The 18,157-nt window shown below is 47.6% G+C and overlaps 1 protein-coding gene across 1 annotated transcript in view; it reads left to right on the forward strand.

Moving 5' to 3' along the window:
- PSMB7 (proteasome 20S subunit beta 7) overlaps positions 1–18,157 on the forward strand; it is a 59,049-nt gene that overhangs the window by 19,146 nt on the left and 21,746 nt on the right. Inside the window, exon 6 of the mRNA XM_056138660.1 lies at positions 13,951–14,009. Coding sequence (XP_055994635.1) covers positions 13,951–14,009 — 59 coding nt within the window. The remainder of the gene's footprint in view (positions 1–13,950; positions 14,010–18,157) is intronic.

Genomic DNA, 18,157 nt, shown 5'->3' on the forward strand with positions numbered 1-18,157 from the left:
GTGATTGTGAGCGGGGCGTCCCATCAGCGCTCGCCTCTCCTGGTGCTGGGCTGAGTGCTGCTTCCCACTCCCTGCTTGTGCGGTTTTACCTCCTGGTCGGTGACCGCCCAGAGCAGGCTTTTCTGTAACCACTGGGAGTGTAACTTAGATTCCTAGGAAAAGAGGTGGAAGTCCCACTTGACCAGGGCTTAGGCACTGCACCCCTCTGAGTCTTACACCCCTCACTTCTGCAGAGGCTGATTGCTGTTGATCTGGCGCTTTTTGGATACAAAATTGCATGCTGTAGGTCAGAGCACTCTGTAAAGCACTGTCTACCAAAGTGCTACCTATGTGTATCGCTTCTTGATGGCATTTTGCGAGAGTGGCATGCTGCAAAGCGCCGGTCTTTGGAGTCAAACTGGGTTTAGATCCAAGTCCAACGTTGGCGTGTAAACACTGATTTTCTTTCATAGACTGGGAGCTAGAGGAGCCTGCCCGAAGGCACGTGTGAGGATTACATGAGATACTGAATTGGTGTTGGTGTTTGAATATTATCTGCAAAGAGCTGTTGTGAGCTACTTTATGAAAATAAGATATTAAAAAATTGAAAAAAATATTTAAAAAGAAAAGATACTGGAGGCCCAGGGAGAAGGCATCTGTAGAGTGACTCCCTGCAGGCATGAGGGCAGGTGAGGCTGAGATCTTGGGCGTTCCCATGGGTGCTAGGATTTGATCCCAGTGACTTAGCCTTTTGGGATTCCCGGTGCCATAACAAAAGTATGTAATCTTGTGGAGTTCATGCCCAATTCAATCAGCCTAATCAGTGGCTGAATAAATAGCAGCACTCCTGCATTAAAAAAAAAAGTATGTAATCTCCCACACCTAAAGTATGTGACCACAGGCTTCACAGATAGAAGGGAGAAAAGGAAGAGGGAAAATGAAATAAGTGGTCCGTCCAAAGCCAAACGCCCTGTGAGTAGCAAAACACTGCATAGATGTTTGGTGCGTGGTGGTGATATTTTCAGTGCTAGCACATCCTGCATGCTGTTCTGTGACATTCTAAGATTACTCTGACAGTTTTCTTGGCCTCAATGAATAAGAACAATGCGTTTCAAAAGATTTAAACTCTGCAGTGACTAGATATATTTTTCGGTCTTAAAATGAGTGCTGCTGTGAAGTGCCCAGAATGAAATACCTGGGCGCTGGTGAAAGGTGAATCATGGGTCCCTATTTTTGCTTGCTGCAGAGGCGGTACTAAGCCAATAGATGGCGCCCTTCTGCTAGAAAATGAGCTTCTTCGGAAAGGCACAGCCGTGCGACAGGGAATTGTCACCATCAGCCCTGGCCAGTCCTGCCATCCCTGGATTCGAGTGGACTGCAGAAGACAAGAGTCGCCGTCTCTCATGCTTGTGTGAGAGGTCGCGTGCCTGTGCTCCTGGCTTTCTGGCCCAGCCCTCAGTCTGCAGCCCGGCTCGGCCCGTGCCAGGACTCCATTCCATAACAGTGCAGTGTGGGATGCGCAGCTTCAGCTCCTGTGCTTTAGGGCCGCTTCAAAACGAGCGAGGGCAACCTATAATTCAGCTTTACCTGCTCGTGTTTCACAACGGGCTCTGCTGTGGAGAAGTGTAGTTATACTCTCCATAAGCCGGTGCTTCGAGGGCTCTTACTGGACCTACTACGTGGAGAGTCTTTTTATATATCGGAAGGCTTTTTACTGTGTAATTCATAGGTCTAGGGATTCACTGTCAGTTGGCTCTGCCTGGCTCTAGCTTTATGACTCTGAGTAGGTTCCTTCGCCTCTCTGGACTTACTTTTATCTTTTTGAAAATGGAAATAAAGACTATCTAATCTCAAGGTGAATTCAGCAAGAAAGTATTTGTAGCAGCACTTTGTACATGCTTTGTCATAAATAGGAGTCCTTGTCATGTGCTCCAAAGGTCTGTGGGCTAGACAAGCCTTTACCTTGTGATTAAGACTAGGTATGTTCTGGGGCTGGAGCTACAGGTAGGGTGTTTTTTCTTGCAAGTGACGAACCTGGGTTTGACCTGTATGGTCTCCCCAACCCTCCAAGAGTGATCTTTGAGCACAGAGCTAGGAGTGAACCCAGAGGATTGTCAACAGCCTCCCCATGCCAAAAAAAAAAAAGGAAAAAAACTAAACACTAGGTATGTTTTATATATCATTCAACTCTGTGGCCCTTTGTCTCTGAGGAGCCTGAGGGACATGAGCGCTTGAAAAAGGCCAGCAAAGGTGAGGTCCCTGTAATTGGGGCTGTTAACTTTGAAACGTGGACCCGCGTAAAGGATGCCTTGGGAAGGCCTGTCAGCCATGCTGCGCTGAGCTCCCACAGCAGTGGAAGTGGGGGGCCCCTGGTGCTGAGCTGAGTGCTGAGTGGGAACTTCCGATTCCTGGCAGGGCCTAATGATGTGGGAGACTGATGAAGAGAAGCAGATCCTAAAGTAATTTTCATCTTCTTCCTGTCCCCTGCACTTTGGTTTAGGGACTCCCTGGGTTGAGGGACAGCAGTGTTCTGGCTTCATTCTTTGGCGTTTCATTAAAATACATGAACAGAGAGACTCCAGCCTTTCACGTTCGAGGCCTGGATGCCCCAATTGTTAGTCTTTTCTGAAGAATAAGTATTTATAACCTGTCAGGTCAACGAGACATTGCTGATGCAATTCTAAGAAACATCCCTGTTCCTTTCAAGTGGTGCTTTAAATTATTTACTTGGAGTAAAATTTAACTCCTTTCTTGACTATGTTGCCTTTGGAAAAGGAGCTGCAGTTTTCGAGAAGTCAGTTTTTGATGAAAATGTTGGATGCTTTAGAAATCCATTTCTGAGCATCTTAAATGGAATAATATTTTTATTCATTGGGAATAAAAGGTAGACTTTCTGACATTGAGGTACACTTGCTGATGAAAAGGAAGCATTCTTCCCCCTCACGAGGGGTTTAAATGTAATACTCAGTGCTTACTCAGGAGTGAAAACATCAAATTAAACTGTTTATGCTGACAAAGGACAAATCTGGATTTCAGCAACCCATGCAAGATCGTCTGATTGCTCGGCCTGCCTCGCCTGGAAGCTCTTGGCCAAGACTTATAATGAAATGCATGCATACAATTAAAGCACTGCAGGGCTGTGTCTACGCGCCCTGAGCTGGGGAGGCTCCACCGCTCTCTAGTGGCCATGTGCTGTCCCCTGGCGCCGGCCTTATTGTCTGTTCATAAATCAGCTCTTCACACATTGGCAGTGTTGGCCTCCAGAGCGGCACCCACACCGGGAGGCTCGGCCTCACAGGCAGGAACGGAGTGAAAAATGATTCCCGTCGTGAGTCTGGAAGGCACCTCGTGTCTCGCAGGCCGAATGGCCAGTTGACTAGCGAGGAGCCGGTGTGAGCGAGCACTCTGTCAGGGAGCACTGACACTGATGGATCGGAGGCCTCTGTGTGCGGCTCTCCCACTGCTGTGTGTACCTCGCCCCCCGGCAGCCACAGAGGCGGACAGGCCCTCGGGTGCCTGCAGTGTCGCGGCCCTTGAGTGGGGCAAGGCTGGAGAAGCCCCGCTGCCTTTCAGCTTTGTGACTCGGAGAGAAGAAGGGTGGAAGCCTTCTGCTTCCGCTCAGACTGCCAAGCCCGGGTCCTGCTGAGAAGGAGTGCGTCAGATGGCTTCCGGAGGACAGGGACTGTGCTTCAGAGTCCTCACAGTCGCTGGCTTCCATGGAGCTGTCACTCTGTGCCAGACATTCTGTGCGCGATCGTCCTGTTCAGGTCTCCCAGACGTGCTGTGCTGGAGATTGGTTCTGCGTCATCCCCTGGGCGCTTGCCTTGTATGCAGTGTAGGGTGCCAGGCTGGGCTGCTGGAGTGCAGTGTTGGCGGCGTTCACATCGGGCCTGCTGGAGTCTGGGTGATGTGCGCGGTGACAGCAGGGAGAGGGGGACCGGAGCCCACACCCCTGCCTTTTTGTGCACCCAGAGCCTGTCCTCCAAGGGCATATGGCCTGGTGTGTTGGAGGCAGCGGGGAGCAGGCGCCCTCTGAAATGGATGTGCGTGACTTAGGAGCCGTAAGTCCTAGACTTGCCCATCGTCATCACTTACCGAGTGCATTGCCTTTATACAACTACTTGAGTCTCAGCATCCTTGTCTGTGCAGTGCACAAAAACCTACACCGTTTCAATGCAGGTCCAGGCCTGGAAGGCTCGAGACGAATGTCCCTCCTTCCCTGGACTGAGAGTTTGAGCATCAGCCTTCTCAGGAGGACTGGTCTACTCCTGGCTGCTGCAGCCTCTCTGGGGTCAGACTTGGAATGCTAGGTTTTAGAAAATTATTTTAATATTTCATTGTTTCTTCAGTATATCTAATGACTTAGATTCTACAATTGACATTCCTTGATGAATTCTAATACAAAAAGTGTTTTTTTGCTTTAAAATACTGTCCTAAAGCATGTTCTTCCGGCGTTTAAAAATGTATAGCATGAAAGCAGTATTTTAGAGAGTAACAGGTTTTTTTTTTAAGTGTAGGAGTATTGTTATTTATTCAGCCATTGATTAGGCTGATTAAATTGGGCATGAACGCCACCTTACTTTTTTTTCCCTTTTTTTATAATTTTATTTATTGAATCACGATGAGAGCTAGTTACAAAGACTTCAGGTTTTAAGTCTCGGTCATACAAACACCTGACCCTTCACCAGTGCCCGTTTTCCAACACCAAAAACCCCAATATACTCCCCATCCCACACCCTCCCCCTACCTGTGGATCAGATGATTTCCACATTACTCTCTACTTTGATTACACTCAATATTTCGACGTGAGACCCACCATTATTACTTGAGATTTTACCCCAACACTCGGAGCTGCCGAAAAGGCAACAGTAGACGATTTGTTTTCTATTTCTGGTTATGAATAACATGATGTTTTGCGGCCACAGTAGTGGCTGCGTAATTTTGGAATTCCGAAATTTTAACAATTAAATCTGGAGGGATTTCTGCCAAAAACCTGCTGGGTTCTGAGATTTGTTCCTGAGTCTCTTGGATCATGGCCGATAAGCAGCTTGATCAGGAACCAGAAAGGCTGTTTGTGGACTCCGGGTCTCATTGGGGCAGGGAGGAAGGGGCCAGCTCCACCCACAGAGAGTAACAGTTTCTTAATGCAGTTCAGATTCTCTCGAGTTGTTTTGTTCTTCCCAGAAGAAATTTGGTTCAAATTGGACTGTTGACAAACTAGGGTCAGAAACAAAGGTTTAGGAAATGGAGACTTTTTTCACTGTTTTCTTTTGTTTTGGTTTTTTGCTTGTTTGATTGAAGCTATTGTTGAATAAAAATATACTGGAGGGATCTTGCTAAACAGTGGTGCCTGTTTCATCAGTCAAAACATTTAGCTAAAATCCTAGCCTCATGGACTGCCAGGGGAAAGCTCACAGATGAACGTGTGAACTAGGTGTATGGTGAATCATTCTGCTGAAATATGAAGAAAGAAATTGGAAGACGTGTTTTTGGGTGTTGGAATCCGAGAAAGTAGAACCCCTCCTTCCCTGCTTCTTTGTGTCCTGCCCTGTCTCCGTGCCTCCTCTCTGGGTGTCCGTGGCAATCTGGTTTTTAAGCGTTTGGTTTTACTCCCTAAGAAGACGCAAGAAAGGACACATTGAGCTCTTTTAAGTTCAGAAGATCAGGGTTCGAAATCCCAGATTGGCGAATCATTTCGGCAGTGTCATCTGGGTAATTTCCTCATCTCCGAGACCCGTTCCCTTTTGTCAAATGGGACATTTGCTATGTGCCAAGTCTTAAGAGCAAACCACACGGATTGAGCTTGGAGACTTCTCAAACACCATGTGCACTGTGTTTGTTGTGGTCCGTTTGGCAATTTGCCACAGAGCAGATAAGTGGGATCTGGCTTGTTGCTAATGCATGCCAAAGGACTTCATTCTTCATTGATTTGTTCTGTGGTGCTGGGAATTGAGCCCAGGGCCTCACATGTGCAAGGCATGTGCTGCTCTGCTGCGCCTCCCTCCTCAGCCCCAGACGTGACATCTAAATCGTCCAGAGGAACCCCTCCCCTGCACAGGGTGGAGCCAGCTGCATCACTCGCCTCGGGGTGAGATTGGAGGCTCCCTTCCTTGGGAATGTTGACTCTGGCTCTCTCTAACCCCCTATTTGTGCTTGTCTTGCATGTTCAACCTGGCTGGCCCAGGTTCAATCCCCAGCAACCCATATAGTCCCCCAAGCACCTCCAGGAGTGATTCCTGAATACAGGAGCCTGGACTAATTTTTTAAATTGCCATATATGTGTGCTCCCCGCCCCCCCCCCCCCCCCCCCAAAGAAAATATTATGGGACCAGAGCAATAGTACAGTGGGTAGGGCTCTTTCTTACCTTGTCTGCAGTAGATCTGGGTTTGATACCTGGTAATCTGTATACTCCATATGGACTCCTGACCCGATCAGGAGTGATCTCTGAGCTGAGAGCCAGGAGTAAGCCCTGAGCACCACAAGGTGTGGACCAAAAACAAAACAAAAATTGCAAGTAATGTCTTGTCTTTGAATAAAAACAAGAAAACACAAATAAACAGAAAATAGCTACACCCAAAAATATTATAATCCGATTCATGATTTTATTGGGGGTGGGGCTTGGGCATGCACAGTGTACCCCAGACCTGTGATGTGCTTCCAGGTATGCCAAGATGTGTCGATAATCAGATGTTAATAGTGTTTTGAAACATGCATCTCCTCTGTGCCACCCCCCTCACCCCCCATCGCATATATCATGGAAGCTTTCCAGCGCCCACATGCAGACCGTCTGGAAGGTCTTGGAGAATCAAGCCCTGTCAGAGACAGGGAACTGGCCTGCTTTCTGGGGCTTACAGGCATCTTTTTAAGAACTAAGAGCCCCCAGTGGCAGAATCAAGGTGGTTCCCCCGCTGGGTGACCAGTGGGTCTGGAGGTGCGTAGTAGTTCTTGCCCCCCAGGAGTGGAAGAGAACTGAGTGTGAATTTTTTCCCACATGAACGGAAAGTTTATGTGTGGTTGAGCAAGTATATGTGGTGTGTGAGATGTGTGTGCTTGGGTTGTGTGTGGTATGCATGTTAGATGTGTCTGGATAACAGCTGAGTGTGGTGTGTGTTTGTATGCGGTGTGAGAGGTGTGTTTTGTGTGTTAGGTGTACATGTACGAAGTGTGTGTGATGCCTGCGTATGAGATGTATGTGATGTGTGGTATGTGGAGTATGTATGAGGTGGTCTGTGAGGGGAGTGTGTAGTGGATCTGAGGTGGTGCATATGAACCGCATGGGATGTGGGTGGGTGTGTATGAGGTATGCAGTGTGAGCAGTATGTGTATGAGAGGTATGTGTGAGAGCAGTGTGGAGGGGTGTGAGGTGCGTGTGGGGGTGTGTATGAGTTGTGTGAGGGAGTGCCTGAGAGGGTATATATTGTCAAAGGTGAAGGGTTGAAGTGTGTGTCAGGGGTGTATGAGGTCGGAGTGGGGGTGTGGATGTGGGGGGTGAATAGAGGGTTGTGGGATGTGTGAATTAGGTGTGTGAGGGAGTTGTGTTGAGTGGAGCATGTCTGAGGTATGATGGTGTATGTGTGAGGGGGATATGAATGAGGAGTGTGTGAAGGTGCGAGGTGAGTGTATGAGGTGTGAGATATGTGAGAAGGGGTGTATATGAGTGTGTAGGGAGGTGCGTGAGAGGGATGTGTATGTGTGAGGGAGTGTGAAGGGACGTGAGGTGTTTGGGGGAGTAAGGTGTAGGAGTGAGGGGGTATGAGGCTGTGTGAGAGGGGTGGCTATGAGGTGTGTAAGAAAGTGTGTGACGGGTGTGAGGTGTGTGCGTGAGGGGGTTGTAAGGTGGGTGTGTATGAAGTGTGTGAAGGTGTGTATGTGTGAGGAGGGAGGGTGTGAAGCATGTGAGAGGGGTGTGTCTGTTCGGATGTGGTAGGGGGTGCTCAGTGCTTGAGTGAGTCGGTGGGTGTAACTTGCAGCTGAGTCTTACCTAGTCCTCGTGGCTTGTGCTGGTTAAGGAGGGCGCCTCGTTTTTTGTCTGCGCATCCTCCGTTCTGGTTGCTCAGGAGCCCTGGTGGGTTGGACTGGCATGGTGGCAGCTGGAGGAGCGAACTGAGGTGGGGACTGGAGAGGCGCAGGGAGGACGCGGCACAGGCCGGCGTGTGAGATGGCTCTGGCTCTGTGGCTTTCAGTTCTTCTTTGCCTTTTGAAAATGGTACTTGCTTTCATCAAGACACACACAGTTTTCAAAAGGAAAAAGATTTGAGGCCTGATAGGCTAACGGGATCCATCCCAGGGACATGATCTAACGTGAAGCGACTCGCTGGGCTGGGCTGTGGCTCAAGTAGCAAAGCACATGCCTTGCTTGTGAGGGACCCTGGGCTCGACCCCCAGCACCACGTGTCCCATCTTCAGCTGCACTGGGTGTAGCCCCCACAACTATTAATAAAATCAAACAGCGCCACTCAAAAGCTTAGGAACATAACCCTTTTATTGTCCGACACCTGTGACGGTTTCATGTCTCTGTAAAGGAGACAGTTGGGGCATTATTGCCCCTTTTAGTGGAAAAGGAGTGGGTAGGCACACCCAGAGGCATCTTACACAGGGGAATGTGCCTCTTTAAAGCCACCAAATCCCCACATGAGATATGCTCCCCACCAGCTACTACATCCTTTCTAAAAAATACAGGACAATATGTAGCAAAAACAAACGACTTTCCTTTTTTTTTTTTTTTTTGCTTTTTGGGTCACACCTGGCGATGCACAGGGGTTACTCCTGGCTCTGCACTTAGAAGTTACTCCTGGCAGTGCTCAGGGGACCATAGGGGATGCTGGGAATCGAACCCAGGTCGGCCGCATGCAAAGCAAACGCCCTACCCGCTGTGCTATCGCTACAGCCCCTCTCTTTCTTTCTTTTTTTCTTTCTTTCTTTCTTTCTTTCTTTCTTTTTTTTTTAAGTAAATTGGGCTGGAGCGATAGCACAGGGCCTTGCATGCGGCCAACCCGGATTCAATCCCCAGCATCCCATATGGTCCGCTGAGCATTGCCCAGAGTGATTCCTGAGTGCAGAGCCAGAAGTAACAACCCCTGAGCATTGCTGGGTGTGACCCAAAAAGCTCCCCCCCCAAAAAAAATGGTAAATTGTACTTGCCTCTGTTGTGTCTGTTTATCCCGGAAGGGAGCTTGAGGCTCTCTGCGATCTTCAAGTACCATCTTTTGAGGTGATGCTGCATTGACTGAACTGTAGGAACAGCCGGCTCCTCATTGGATAGCGATTCTCCCCGATGGCTCAGGCTCAGAGGAGACTCGCCCCCGGCTGTGGAAGGGCTGGGGGCACCTGCCTAGGAACAACCTCTGGGCTGTGGTGTGAAGGGTGAGGAGGAGTGGGGGGCTGCAGTAAAGCCCACGCCCAGATGGGGCAGGCTGGCAACCGTGAGGAAGTCCTTGTTTGATTTGTGGGGTGTCAGTCTGGGGGAGCAGAGACAGTCATGGAGGGCCCTACATGTCTACTCTAAGCTGACGTGTGATCCTTGCGTGTGCACATTGGGGGCTGGTGAGCGCTCGCAGCTCCCCTGGCTGCCTTCTCCCCGCTGTGGTGTTTGTTCCTTGCGGGCAGGCTCCCTGGAGCCTGTCCCAGTGGGTGGGAGACGTGATTCCTGGCATCTCTCTTCACTCTGCACTTCTGATCAGATACCCTGAGCCCCGATTCCCTTCCCTGGCCTGTCTTCACTGGTTCCTCAGTGGGAGTGGTAAACTGCTCCACTGTTCTAACTGGCGAAGGCGACCTTTGTGGAATAGCAAATCAGGGCAGATGTGCCTGGGACAAAGTCGTGCTTTGGTCTGGCCATGCAAGTGTCTGCTCAGGCCAGTTGATGGCCAGAGACTGGCGTGTCTCAGGACTGTATTAGGATTTATGGAGAAATGGCATACATTGGCCATTCTGTAGGTCATTTCCTGCTGTCCTGGCATTTGTCTGATGATTGACTTATTTATTTGGAGTTTGAGCCACTCCCTGTGGTGCTCAGGGATCACTCCTAGTGGTGTTTGGGAGAACATTTGCGGTGCTGGGGATTGAGCTTGGGTTGGCTGTGTGCAAACACACACACGAGAGAGAGAGAGAGAGAGAGAGAGAGAGAGAGAGAGAGAGAGAGAGAGAGAGAGAGATTGGTGGTGGGAGATGTACACTGGTGGAGGGATGGGTGTTGGAACATTATATGACTGAAACCCAACCATGAATTGCTTTGTAAGTCTGATTCTCAGGTGATTCAATTAAAAACAAACTGTAAAGAATGGATGATTGCTGAACTTGCCATCTTTTCAGTGTTTGGCTCTAAGTTGCTCTTTGTCCCACATGCATTACTTGAAAGTTATGGCGGGATTTGCATCGTGTTCTCGTCCACGTGGGCCAGCTGCAGTCGTGCCATCTCTGAACCATATTTGAAAATCTCATTCAGCTATTCAGTTTCCAAGAAACCTGTTGACAAAGTGACTGCATCCAGTTCCCAGCAGTTCTGTGCTTGTCTGAAAAGGGGGCGCCAGAGGCTTCCTTTCCCACTTGGCTGGGAGCGGGAGCTAATGTCATTTGCCTGTGACACAGAAATTGTTTTTAATGTTGAATTTCCCTTTTCAAGTTTATTTTGGAGTCTGCTTATCTTTGAAAAAGTGATTTGGACATTTTAAAAACTGCTTTCTAGAAAATGTGTGTGGTGTAGTATGTGTGTAGGATGTGTGTGCTCAGTGTAAGGGGAGTGTGTGTGTGTGTGCTGTGAAAATGTGTGTGGTGTGTTTACTGGCGTGTGTGTGTGGGAGTGTGCTTTGGGGGTGCAGTATTTGTAGCACTGTCTGTCCTCCCGTTGTTCATCGATTTGCTTGAGCAGGCCCAGTAACGTCTTCTGCTTAGTTTGTGAGACTTGTTACTGTGATTGGCATATTGAATACGTAACGGGTAGCTTGCCAGGCTTTGCCGTGTGGGTGAGATACTCTTGGTGGCGTGCCGGGCTCTCCAAGAAGGATGGAGAAATCGAACCCAGGTTGGCCCGGTTGGCCACATGCAAGGCAAATGCCCTACCCGCTGTGCTATTGCTCCAGCCCAGGGGATGTAGTATAAGGAAAGTAAATACTTTGTGGGCAGTGGTTCTGGTTTTGGTTTTCCTTCTAGCTCTACCCCCCACCCCCCACGCCAACCCTTCCAGTCGCCAGTATTACTACTCCGTATCACTAACCCCATAGTACTCCATGATACGCCATATCTCTAACCCCCCAATCACTGATATTCTCCATGACCCCTAACCTAGATGGACAGTTTTTGTTCTGAGAGTCTAGATTAGTAAATCATTCCCACTATTTTTTTAGCTGTATTTTTTTTTTAAATAACCTTATGTCTGAGCAGAAATAAAGTTTTTTTTTTTTTTTTTTAGTGAGACATCATGAGGTACAGTTGTAGACTTACAAATTTGTGTGCTTGGGTTTCAATTATACAATGATCAAATACCCATCCCTCCACCAGTGCCCATGGAATAAAGTTTTTGATAAAGGAAGAATTATAATGGTGGGGGGAAAATATTTTTTTATTTCTTAAAATATGGATAAAACTAAGCAGAAGGAAATTGATATGCCTAGAAAAAATACGAGTAAAATGAATCTATTTACTGTGAAGCCGCCAAAGGAAAGATAGGAGGAGCAAAAAAAACAGGGTGAATAATTTTATTTAAAGAAAAATTTTTTTGACCACACCCGGTGGTGCTCAAGGCTTAACTCCTGACTCTCTGCTCCACGATCATTTCTGGTAGGGCTTGAGGCTATGCAGATAGCATGGGGGCAAGTGCCTTAACCCCTGTACTCTGCCTGAACCCTTGTATGTTCTCTCCTTCCCCCAGGCGAGTAATTTTAAGGGCAGGTGCCTGTAAAGCAGCTCCGTTGTCCCTTGAATGATAATGAGGGTGGTTCTGGCCAAGTGAGTGGCTGCCAGGGAACTCCCTGCCCTTCCCCTGTCCTTTGTGAGTGCTGCTCGAGGGCTGCTGTGTTTACAGCCCTGCTGGCTCAGAGATGCTGAGACAGGTGGGAAAGGCACACGTGCCGTGGGCGCACTGCGGGAGGAGTTTGTCTCGGGAAGTCCTTTTTCCCTGAGATTTCCTTAGCTGCTGCAGTTTCCCTCCTTCTCCATGATGGTTGTCTTTGTTTCGACACAGAACCAGCCCTTTTTTTTTTTTTTTAACTGCGGAGTCTGAGGTGGGCTCGTGCTTATAAGCTGACTTACCCCATTGCTCAGCCTGAGTACAGAGTAAATGGGCAGCCCACCCATGCAGGTGGGATTTGACCCCAATTCCCAATTTTCCAGGACACGTTGACTGGGAAATTCAGAGGTCTGATTTGGAGGAATTTGCTCGTGTGTGTGTGTGTGTGTGTGTGTATCAGTAATTTCTATCTTCCTTTCAAAGGGCTTTTAAAAAATATCTTTAGGTTGCCACTTTTTTTTTAAGGAGGAAAAAAAGCAAGAGGGGGAAAATGGGGTTGCCTTTTGCTCCCAAAGCTTAAATGAATAGTCATTGCTTGTAATGCTGGTTTCCATCCGACGCGTCCTACTGCTTTAGCTGTGATGTATCCAGTGCTGGGAAGGTAATGATCCTCAGCCGCAGCAATATTCTGTAACAGGAGTATCTGTCATATTCATTGGGATTACCATGTTCATTGATTTGTGTCTGTAAATCTGCTGCTTCTACCCTTTAAATTTGATCTATAATTGGACCTCCTTAAATGGTTCAGATAAGGTAGTCTGTATTTTCTCAAGGCAGCGTTGCTGTCAGCTTCTCCTTTTTCATTATACATTCAGCAGACTTGATAAAATCAGCAGGACACCTCATTTGAAACTGTTTAATCGCTGCCTTTTTCCTTTGCTAAACCATTGAGGTGGTCAAGCGGTGTACACAAATCATTTTAAATAGAAAATATGGTTTTCTCTGTGACCCAGCTAAATAGATAGTGTTATGCAAAACAAGTTAAAAAGTAATAAATGCCAAAAAAATCTTCTAATTGGAGTAAAAAATTGTGGGCAACTCTTTTCCTTTCTCCAAAAGTAGAGTATCCTGAAATACTGCCAGAACCCTGTAAAGACAAGATGATAGTTTTCTAAAGATTCTCTGGGTTCCGAACAAAGCAAGTTTAAATTTTCACACAGTGCTGAGCTGCCTTTTACGCCCATCCAACGGGAGCCCATGCTTATTTGTAATGCCTTTACATCCTACTTTGGTCGGAGAAATTTGCTCTCTGTTAATATCTATGCAGCATAACCTTTCAGCCATTCGTTCGCTTTTGTGATCATAAATTTTTGTTTCTTTGTCTGTCATTTTGTCTACTCAGCTGTTACTCTTCAAAGTACTAACTAAAAATAATAGCTCCAAATAAATGCCACCTAATAAAGTGTTTTTACAGTTGGAGCTGGAATAACCTGGTGGCTGCAGCTCACAGTCCTATTACCATTGCTGGGGCTCTAGTTTCTTCCCTGCGTGTCAAGGTGACTTTACTGGGGCCAGCTCATTAAAACAATCTATTCTTCCTAACTGGCTTGGTATTTAGCGCTATACCCAGCAGCCTGCCAAGACACAATTGTGGAGCGCCAGCCTCACAGCAGAGGGGATGTGAAATTATGCAGCATTCGCTTGCCGGGGGAAAAAATACAGATTCTCCATAACCTCATTTTCTTGCTCCAGCATTTTATTGTGAATAATTTACAATTATTCCTGTTGGTAGTAGAAGTAGGGCCAGTTGCAGGTTTGTCCGAGATGGTGGTAAGTGTTACTATAGGCTTTTGAAGAGCAAAAGCTGTTTACCTGGTTTCTGTGACCCTGTAGGATTAGAATTAATATTTACACTGTATGTGAGTGTGACACTGGGCGTGGGCACCATTTTTGTTGTCTGAGGTAGACTGGAGGTGGCGAAGCTGGGAGTCGATGAATACACTAAAAGTGTATCTTTTTCTTACAGGTTCTGGCTCCTTGGCAGCGATGGCTGTGTTTGAAGACAAGTTTAGGCCAGATATGGAGGTATGTAAGGCCATGCAGTTGTGTTCTCTTCCATGTCTCCAGTTGTGTGCTGGACGTGTCAAACTGAACGCCAAGTCTGCCTGTTGGTTGGAATGCCCTTTGGCTCAGACTCTATTTGCTCAGACCAGTTGCTTGGAAAACTTCCTTCTGGAGTGGCCCCTCAGTGCTTCCTGGGGCTGGAGGGCTGTTTGCCCTTGGACTGTTGAGGAATCTCCGTGGCTATAAATGTTGCTGCAGAATAGAATTTTTTCTTGTCCATGATTTTCCTGTGTTGTGAAACCTCTGAAAATGACAAGTTTTGTAAGATTAGATAAACGCTGAGTGTTTCTTGCATGTTGCACTGACTCGGCCTTAAAAATGGGACCATTTGGAAAATCCCTGCATTGTTCTACATCTGGCCGAGGAGAAGGAGGAGGGGAGGAGACTTCATCTTCTCAGACAGAGTGTGAGGGCTTGTGTGTCTGAAATGTAAGAGATACTATTATTAGATTTTCTTTAGTGGGGGAGGTGGTATGTTCTGCATACCCTGCGATCTAGGGCTGCTTAATGACAGGCGTGCCCCCGTAAGCAAGCCCCCCCCCCCCCCCCCCAGCTTCCAGGAACAAGTCCGTGGTCTTTCTACCGGGCCACAGTGCCCCTCCGCTGTTTCATTCTTACCCTCCACCAGTGTGTAGACTCAAGTCCCGAGGCAATCTTCATTGGGTTTTTGACAGATGTTACCTATTTCTTTTTTTCAATGGGGCATATCAACTTCTTTTCAGGAATTAGCATGCTCTTGGAGAGGCTTACCCTCAGCCTTTCGCACAGATTTCGGCATGGCAGGGCAGTTCTGCTCAGTTACCAAAGGAGGTCTCTGGGAATTATTTCTTGGCAGTGCTTAATGTCCAGTCATCTTTGGACAGGATTGAATATTTGAAAGTGTTTGTTCTTTTACCAGCTCATTGTCATAGACACACAGAGTGCTCTTGGCACCATCATGCTCTCTGCCCTTGGTGCTGTGCCAAGGTTCTGGAGGGCCGCAGGATGTGGGCTTGTAGCTGCCTCTCTGCCAGGCTGGGTGTGTGCTGCCAGCGCCACCGGCCGCTCGGTACCCGAGGACAAGCACATGTAAGGGACTCAGTCCCAGGGCTGGAGGCTGTCTCTGTCTTGTGCCTTTGCAGGAATTCAAGCATGCGACTGAAGATCGGGTTTAGCACTATAGCACTGTAGCACTGTCCTCCCGTTGTTCATCAGTTTCCTCGAGCGGGCCCAGTAACATCTCCATCGTGAGACTTGATGTTACTGTGTTTGGCATATCTAATACTTCACGGGTAGCTTGCCAGGCTTTGCCGTGCGGGCGAGATATCTCGGTAGCTTGCCGGGCTCTCTGAGAGGGGTGGAGGAATTGAACTTGGGTTGACCGGGTCGACTGTGTGCAAGGCAGACGCCCTACCTGCTGTGCTATCGCTCCAGCCATCGGGTTTAGCAAGGCATTTTATACAGAAAACGATAGTGTCTTGCTCCAATTAAGAATAGTAAACAGGTCCAGGCATCAAGCATAAATGAAATTAGGATTCGGTTCTCATTTCTCAATGTGAAAATTTATTCCCATATCAGCACTATTTTCTGTTTGGGGCCCTTAAGCACACAGCGAAAAATTAAGATATATACTAGGTCACTTAAAAAGAAAGGAGGGTAAAGCTCTCCCAGTTTTCTAAGAGAGGAGTTCTTAAGTCTTCACAAACCCATTAGAGCTAACAAAGGTATCGGGGGTGTGACTGATGGTTGTTCAGAAAAATCACCTCAGTGACGTCAGGCCCTCCTCTCAGCCACATTAATCTCTTCATTTTCTTGAAAGCTTTGTTTATTTCCAATTGATTGGCACCTCTATATGTTAACGAAAAATGGGAATCTTAGAAAATATTGAAAGTGTGGAACATGTTAAAAGTGATTTAATGCCCTTCTAAAGTAATTTTACATTATTTGGATCTGAAATGATTTAATATTGAAGTGATTTTGGAAAGTAAGGGGGACTCTCACCGTCCCTTCAGTAAAACTTCTGAGATCATCTGTTTGAAGATTGCTCCTCAGATCCATTTTATCCGGAATGTCGCCCACGTCCTGGCGTGTGTTAACTGTGAGACCTTACCGGAGGTTCACTGAGCTCCCATTTCACATGGATCACTAACATTTACAACTGTGGTGACGGGTTTTTGTTCCTGAAGTGATTGAAACTCGATGCAGACTGACAATCGACAAAAATCACTTGATTCCACTGATGGTGATGGTAGTACCTGCCTCTCGGGGAAGTGAGCTTACAAGTGAATGAAAGGCAAATCGTAGAATAACAGTTGTCAGTAGATAATGCTTGAAAACTCTAAAGAGATGTTAACAGACACTAAGAAAACACATTGTTCAGAGCAGACAGCTCCCTGCTGCCGACCCAGCTTCCTTTTGCAGGATGTACTGCCGGAGTCTAGGCTGCTTTGAAAAGGTGAGGGTCACCCTGTCAGTGCCTTTTTTTCGTTGTGACAGAGACTGAATCCAAGTGTCAGTTCTGGCTCTGCTATTTCCTAGAACACAAGGACTCACAGGCACTTTGGCTTCACCTTCCCTAACTTTCAGTTTTGTTTCTTTCCAAGTTGATTTTCTGTCTTTCCGGGGCTAGAAGCCCTCTGTCACTTTCCTTGCTTATTTGTTGAGACCTCAGGGTTGGATGACTAAGCCTGAGAAGGATTCTGGACCTGTCTCGGGCGGAAACCCCGGATACCACTGTCCCCTCAAGTGGCCGCTGCCCTGACGGGGACTTGCTGTGGAGTGGAGGCACCACAGTTCCAGATTGTGTGCCATGCAGTGATTTTCAGACCAGTCCGTTGACTTTGTTGTTAAAGCCAGTAAAGCAGAGGGAACCCTTTTTGGAACCACACACCTGTGTCTTAGAGGTGCCGGGCCTGCATACTAGAATTTCTGGGAACAAAGTGCCTCCTCCATGAAGACCTTGAATGTTTTCTCCTGTCCTTCACTGTGCTGCTCACAAAATCGCCACAGCCACTTGTGACAAGTGAGCACTTGAGTGTGACTAATCCGAATTGAGAGGTATGAAAGAAGCAAACATCCCCCAGAATTCAAAGACTCAGAATCGGCGCTTGTACAGTATTTTAATAAAACCTTGGGCACAGATAGATGGTACCAAGGGTGAGGCACTGGCCTTGCAGGGGTGAGGCAGACTCCGCTTTGATCCCTAGCACTGCATGTGGTCGGTCCACCGAGCATTAAAGGGTGTGTCCAAAACCAAAAATTAAAATAGGGCTAGAGTGCTAGTACAGCGTGCCCGGTGCTTGCCCGACATGAGGCTGACCTGGGTTCAATCCTGCGCATCCCGCTTGTTCCCCAGATCCCCACCAGGAGTGATTCCTGAGCTCAGAGCCAGGAGTAAGCTCTGAGTACCCCTGGGTATGGCCCAAATTTGCGATGCCCTATCCTCTACCCCCCCTGCCAAAAAACAAAACAAAACTGCCAAATACACTGAAATAATAGAAAACTTCAGCATATGTATGTGTGGCTCACATACTCTTATTGACAGGGCTCGTCTACCATTTTATTTTTCTTTGTTGGGGGATGTCCCCGAAGCAGTGCCACTCACTGGCAATGCTGACTTATGCGAGGGCCTGAGGATGTGGAGCTGGGGGAGCCCTGTGGTGCCAGGGACCACTGGGGCTCTGTTTGGGGACATTAAGGATGGGGGTGGGGTGGGTAACTTGTGTTGCCGGAGCTTAGACCAGGGTCAGGTGTATACCTCACGCCCATAACCTTTCTTAAACTGGTCATTTGCACAGCATACAACAATCATACCCAGGTGCCACCTGTTTGTCTCAAAAGTTTACTATTTACAAGTGTAGATATCATGTGCATGTAATGAAACACAGCACCGGGTACAGTTTGATGGGTTTTGGCATTTCTAATTGCCCAGATGATGGTCACCCCATGAGGACAAATCACTACAGAAGGGTCTCCATCCAATCAGTTACCTTTCTGCCTCTTCCCTGCAACCACATCCCATCGCCTTTTACATTGATATTTGTGTTTTAAGCACAGGTTCCACCTACTGCAACTCTGGCTCTGGTGTGCGGGTTGTTTCTCCCCCAGATTCGTGGAAATGAGTGCATCCA

Source organism: Sorex fumeus, unplaced genomic scaffold (genome assembly GCF_029834395.1).
Source record: "Sorex fumeus unplaced genomic scaffold, SorFum_2.1 ptg000129l, whole genome shotgun sequence".
In the NCBI taxonomy this organism is placed as follows: Eukaryota; Metazoa; Chordata; class Mammalia; order Eulipotyphla; family Soricidae; genus Sorex; species Sorex fumeus.